At 47.2% G+C, this 6357-nt stretch overlaps 1 protein-coding gene across 1 annotated transcript in view; it reads left to right on the top strand.

Annotated features, from left to right (window-relative positions):
• RSPH6A (radial spoke head 6 homolog A (Chlamydomonas)) overlaps positions 1-6357 on the top strand; it is a 22467-nt gene that overhangs the window by 5620 nt on the left and 10490 nt on the right. The window contains exon 2 of the mRNA XM_010852705.1: positions 1551-1785. Within this exon, the coding sequence (XP_010851007.1) occupies positions 1551-1785 (235 nt within the window). The remainder of the gene's footprint in view (positions 1-1550; positions 1786-6357) is intronic.

Genomic DNA, 6357 nt, shown 5'->3' with positions numbered 1-6357 from the left:
CCTGGCAATCTTGATTCCAGCTTGTGCTTCTTCCAGCCCAGCATTTCTCATGATGTACTCTGCGTAGAAATTAAATAAGCAGGGTGACAATATACAGCCTTGAGGTACTTCTTCTCCTATTTGGAACCAGTCTGTTGTTCCATGTCCAGTTCTAACTGTTGCTTCCTGACCTGCATACAGGTTTCTCAAGAGGCAGGTCAGGTGGTCTGGTATTCCCATCTCTTTCAGAATTTTCCACAGTTTATTGTGATCCACACAGTCAAAGGCTTTGGCATAGTCAATAAAGCAGAAATCGATGTTTTTTCTGGAACACTCTTGTTTTTTCAGTGATCCAGCGGATGTTGGCAATTTGATCTCTGGTTCCTCTGCCTTTTCTAAAACCAGCTTGAACATCTGGAAGTTCACAGTTCACGTATTGTTGAAGCCTGGCTTGGAGAATTTTGAGCATTACTTTACTAGCGTGTGAGATGAGTGCAATTGTGCAGTAGTTTGAGCAATCTTTGGCATTGCCTTTCTTTATTAGTGTCTTATAATTTTCTGTGTTCAGTTCTTTTGTCTCCTTAGGCAAATTTATTCCTAGATATTTAATTCTTTTTGTTGCAGTGGTGAATGGGATTGATTGCTTAATTTCTCTTTCTGATTTTTCATTGTTAGTATATAGGAATGCAAGTGATTTCTGTGTATTGATTTTGTATCCTGCAACTTTGCTAAATTCACTGATTAGCTCTAGTAATTTTCTGATACTATCTTTGGGGTTTTCTATGTACAGTATCATGTCATCTGCAAACAGGGAGATCTTTACTTCTTCTTTTCCAATGTGGATTATTTTTATTTCTTTTTCTTCTCTGATTGCTGTAGCTAGGACTTCCGGAACTGTTTGAATAATCCCACAGTATTCTTGACTAGATAATCCCATGGAGACAGAGGAGCCTGGCGCCCTACAGGCTTTCCATAGGGTTGCAAAGATTCGGACAGGACTGAGCAACTAAACAGCAACAACAACATCCTTTTAAGAATGCCAGGTACCACTCGCTTAGGATTTCAGCATATGTAGTTCTAAATGAGACTGGCATGGACTTTCCCTTTCTCCTACTTTCCTTGAGTTCTGATATCAAGATTATGTTAGACTCATGAAATGTCTCAGGACCTATGCGTATGCTGTTCCTTCCAACCGCAACACTCTTCCTTCTAATATTTGCACAGTACGCCCCCTCAGTGAATAAGATCATTCAGATCTCAGCTTAAAGGTCACCTTAGTGAGGCTCCCCCTGGCCTCCCTATTTAAAACTGCAAACCATTTCCTATCCCTAGCATTCCCAATCCCCATTCCCTGCTTTGTTTACCTCCCTATAATTACACACTTTTGTATATTTTGCCCATTTGGTTAATATCTGTCTCTATCGCCAGACTGTCAGGTCCATCAGGGCAGGGACCTTTTCTGTTATCTATGGTGTCCCTAGTGCCAGGGACAGGGCCACATACACAACAGCGAGCTCAGCAAGCTGAGTGATCAGTGTCCCCCACCTCCTACTCCCCTCTCCCTGAGGCAGGTATGAGCACCTGGCGAACCTGCTGACCAAGATCCTGAACCAGAGGCCGGAGGACCCCTTGTTCCTCCTGGAGTCGCTGAACCGCACCACTCAGTGGGAATGGTTCCACCCCAAGTTGGATACGCTTCGGGACGACCCGGAGATGCAGCCCACTTACGAGATGGCCGAGAGGCAGAAGGCGTTGTTCGGCCGGAGCGGCAGTGGCGAGGGCGAGCAGGAGATGGAGGAGGAGACGGTGAGCGAGCCAGTGGGGAGGCGTGAGTGGCAGAAAGAGCCGGAGTGGCGGGGGCGGCCACTGAGGGCCTTGAACTCCAGGCTAAGGGGTTTAGGCTTTCTCCCGAGGCCACTGGGGCACCACCAGAAGGTTTGAAGCAGAGGGAAAGTTGTAGAAACCTGACTCCAGTGCCACATGGAGGTAGAGGCTGGTTTCTCCTGCCATCGTTTCCTCCTTTCTGCAAAATAACTGCTTCGTGGATATTTTCTGTGAAACCTGCTACCTTCTGGAGTTTTTCAACACTGAAGGTGTCTTCTATCCCCTGGACTCAGTTTCCTCTTTTGCAAATTGAGACCTGCTAACAAGTCTTCCACCCACGACTCATGAACATTCTACTATCCTCGGAATATTTAATTCCATGATTTTCTTTCCAGCATTGTGTTCAGTCGCTCAGTCGTGTCTGACTCTTTGTCACCCTATGGACTGTAGCCCACCGGGCCCCTCTGTCCATGGTATTTTCCCAGCAAGAGTACTGGAGTGCCATTTCCTTCTCCAGGGCTCTTCCCAACCCTTGGACTGAACCTGCGTCTCCTGCATTGGATGGTATCTCCTGCATTGGATACAGCATTGGACGATGGCTTAAAATTTGGCTGAAATGTTCTTTCACTGGTTTAAGAAACATTTTGGGGGGACTTCCCTTGTGGATTTCCCTTGGAGAAGGAAATGGCAATCCACTCTGGCACTCTTGCCTGGAAAATCCCATGGACGGAGAAGCCTGATAGACTACATCCATGGGGTCGCAAAGAGTCAGACACGACTGAGCGACTTCACTTTCACTTTCCCTTGTGGTCCAGTGGTTAAGACCTCACTCTTCCAATGCAGGGGGCACAAGTTCCTTTCCTGGTCAGGGAACTAAGATCCCACAAGCCCTGTGATGCAGCCAAAAAGAAAGAAATATAAAGAAACATTTGTTGAGAACTCTCTGTTTACGATAATTCTGACATCTCCTAGGCTTAGGAGTGTAGGCTCATTTCATCCCTGAAGCAACCTTAAGGCAAGTGCCATTTATTATTTCTATTCATGGAGGGAGAACTTAGAGGGCTCAAAACTAGAAAAGCCGGGACGAAGAAGGCAGTGAAAGATTGTTGTTGAATCACGCGAATACACCGGGATTCTTGGCCCCCGGAGGAGAAGAATTCAATCCGGGGCCAGAGACGAGGCTTGATTGCTCAGAGCTTTTGTGTAATAAAGTTTTATTAAAGTATAAAGGAGATAGAGAAAGCTTCTGACATAGGCATCAGAAGGGGGCAGAAAGGGTACCCGCTTGCTAGTGTTAACAATGAAGTTATATAATCCAAAGAATATCTGGAGGTTGTAAAGACCTCATCAGTCCTACTCCCATAATTTACATTTTAAGATAACACTGTCCTCAGGCAAGATACATCCATGTAAAGACCAGGTCTACTCCCATAATTAACATTTTAAGATAACAGAAGGTTGAATCCAAAGACTGTCCTTAGGCAGGATACATTATTGTTATATAATCCTAAGGAATGTGGAGAAAGAAAAAAAGTTTGTCCTTTCTTCCTCCTTGAGAATTCCAGACCCCTCTCTCCTTGGGGACCCCTAGACTCCTTATCAACCTGCCTAGGAACTGACTCTCTCAGCAGGGCTGTGTCCTCCAAAGCCTGGGCTATCATCTCGGCCATCTCTGCAGATGCTGTTGGTCTGTGCTCACGTCTCATGCTTCTGAAATTCTTGGGTTCTGGCCACAATGGGGTGAGATGCTGAGAGAACCGGGAACGACCATCTGACCAAGGAATGAATGAGCCCTTGGGTGAGCAGAGCGCAGGTGGGAATCCAAGTCTTAGACACGAACAGTTTTTACCTGAAAATACGGTTTTAAATTTTAGATCAGCAGTCTCGAAGTCTCTAAGGAGGCCGCATCGCCTTAGAACTGCACTCTTCCTCCCCGACTCCTCCAGGTCGCACCCCATCTATCGCCAGTCCCTGATGGCCCCGCCTCCTTAGAACGCTGTGCCTTTGGAGGCTCCACCCTCGGCTCCGCCCCCTGAACTATAATCCTGAGGGAGGCTCTGCCCTCTTCGAAGCCAAGTCACTAGAGGCCCCACCCCTTAGAACTTGGAGGCGGGGTTTCTTTGGTCGCCGTATTTTTGATGATTGCTTTTGGAGCTGGAGTTTTTAATATGAGGTTTGTAAAAGGGCAAAATTAGTGCGGGTATCTGTGGCCTGTGCATGATTCTAGGAAGAAAATCGAATTTGTTACTCAGCACTTTGTATTTATTTTTTCTCTATGAGGGGCTCTCATTCCTCTCATTTTCTATTTCTTTCAAATGGAAAGAATTTCTGTTTCTTTTATGATCCCCAACAGCATTTATGGGAAAACTGTCCTTTCCCCGCTTTGAAAATGCCACCCCTACCCTTCGCTTACACCCGTGTGGACTCCAGTCTGTTTCTGGAGTCCCTGCTTTGTGCCTTGCTCTGTAGATGGTTTCTGTTCTGGGACTCTCCTGCCTGTTGTGTACAATCGCTGCATAGCAGATTTGGCTCCCCATCACGGCACCTCTGTTTTGAAAAGTTCCTCACTAGTCTCACGTTTATAGTTTTAAAGAAACTTTAGTATTATTCTTGTACTTGTTTGTCAACAGAGCTCACTTTAAGACAGGAAATAGATGTCACAGAAATGAAGACGAGTGGCTTAGACAAGATAGTTTTTCTCACACACAACAGTCAGGTGCAAGCAGTCTGTGGCTGGCAAGGTGGCTCCCCAGAGAAGGGATACTGAGGGCTATCTTCTCCCCCTCTCTCCCCCTCATCCCTTGCCCTTACTCCATCCAAACCAAGAAAGCACCTTTCAGGATCATAAGAATTTGGGCGTAAACCCTATCTCTGACCAAGGCAGTCAGTAAAGCTCACTTTGGGCTGCAGGGACTTGGCCCAAGCAGTGCAGCAGAACATTTCATTGCTTCACTGGGCTGAGAGTGGGTACAGTTGGGGCAGCATTTCCATGAGATCATGGAGAGGCCCAGCGCTTCCCTCCCTTCTGTTGGGTTATCATCATGTTGACGCTTGGTACCTTGAGTTTATCACTTTATGTTTGAACAATGACTACTACAGCCTCAGACATCATATTTCCACACCAGTGCCCTGAAAGGGGAGTGGGGAGCTCTTCTCAGTATGCCCCCCACCTTTTTTTTTCGGTTGAGCCATGCGGCTTGTGGGATATTCATTCCCTGCCCAGGGACTGAACCCAGGCCACAACAGTGAAAGTGTTGAGTCCTAAGCACTAGGCCACCAATAAACTCCCCCCCACCCACTGACTCCCTTTTTTTAAAAATCCAGAAAGCAAGGGAATTCCCCAGCAGTCTAGCGGTTAGGACTTGGCCCTTTCACTGCTGAGGGTGCTGGTTCAATCCCTGGTTGGGAAACTAATATCCCACAAGCTGGGCAGCATGGTCCAGTAAATCAGTCAGTCAATCAGGAGCCCCTCAGAAAATATCTGCTTGCATCTTATTGGCCAGATGGGGTCACATGACCATCCCTGGCTGCAAGGGAGGCTGGGAAAGTAACTGTGGAACTTCTCCACTTCTCCAGTCTGGAGAAAGCAAGCAATGGAGAAGGGGGTTGAGAATGGTCCTGATTTGGTGGACTGAACCCAACAAACCCAAGGGCAGGAATGTAGCTGGACCCTAGGCCAAGCTGGCATTCAGAGATTCCCCTCTGCTCCTAATTTTTTAAATTTCATCCAGTTGCCAGTAGGAAATCTTTTCCTTCAGGTCATAGGTAGGATCTTTCTGGAAACTGGGAGAAAGAAAGAGGAAGCTTCCACAGTTAATAGAAGAGTTACAGAGTAGGGGCTAAGACTATGGCCTCTGGAGCCAGACCAACCCGGGTTCAAACCCAGCCAACCCACAGAAGTCATTTCTAAGCTGGAGGGCACCAGCTGTAGTTTCTCTCCACCCAGTTACAAATTGCAGAGGGACAGAAAGGAGAGCCTGAACTGCCATTTTGTCCTCACTTGCTCCAATCAACAGTGACCAGAGGGCAGGGTGACATAATCTGATCATGGTTGGTGAGGCCACTCCATTGCCAAGTGGGTGGAAGACATTCCCAGAAAGAGGGTGATGGCCACTGGCTCATGGGCCAGGCACACACTCCAAAGAGGGTTTCCTTTGCTCATTCACTTAGCTTCCCAGCCGGCAGCACAGTGAGTCTGGGGATTCAGTTTTGACTCTGTCCCACCGAGCTGCTGGTGTAAATGTCGATTAGGCAAAGAAGCTTTTGCCCTGTGTTTTAGATTGCGGGAAACTGCCAGAATCACTTTCAAAATCATGGTGTTCCTCCTATAGAGTATTAGTCAGGGTGTGCCATGTCAAGCTGAGATAACAAACAGCGGCTTAACGTCACACAGTTTATTTCTCGCTCACACTTCCTACCCATCCAGGCTGGGCTAGGAGGCTCGGCTCATCAGCCATTTGAGATGAACGGTGATGGAGATGCCGCCGTGACTCAGGCTCCCACAGTTGCAGAGCAGGAAAAACAAGGCATAACAAACCCCACACGGGTTCTTAT

Source organism: Bison bison, unplaced genomic scaffold, assembly GCF_000754665.1.
Source record: "Bison bison bison isolate TAMUID 2011002044 unplaced genomic scaffold, Bison_UMD1.0 scf7180017864313, whole genome shotgun sequence".
NCBI lineage: Eukaryota > Metazoa > Chordata > Mammalia > Artiodactyla > Bovidae > Bison > Bison bison.
Note: the sequence above shows the minus strand (reverse complement) of the source record. Positions and strands in the feature narration are given on the sequence as shown.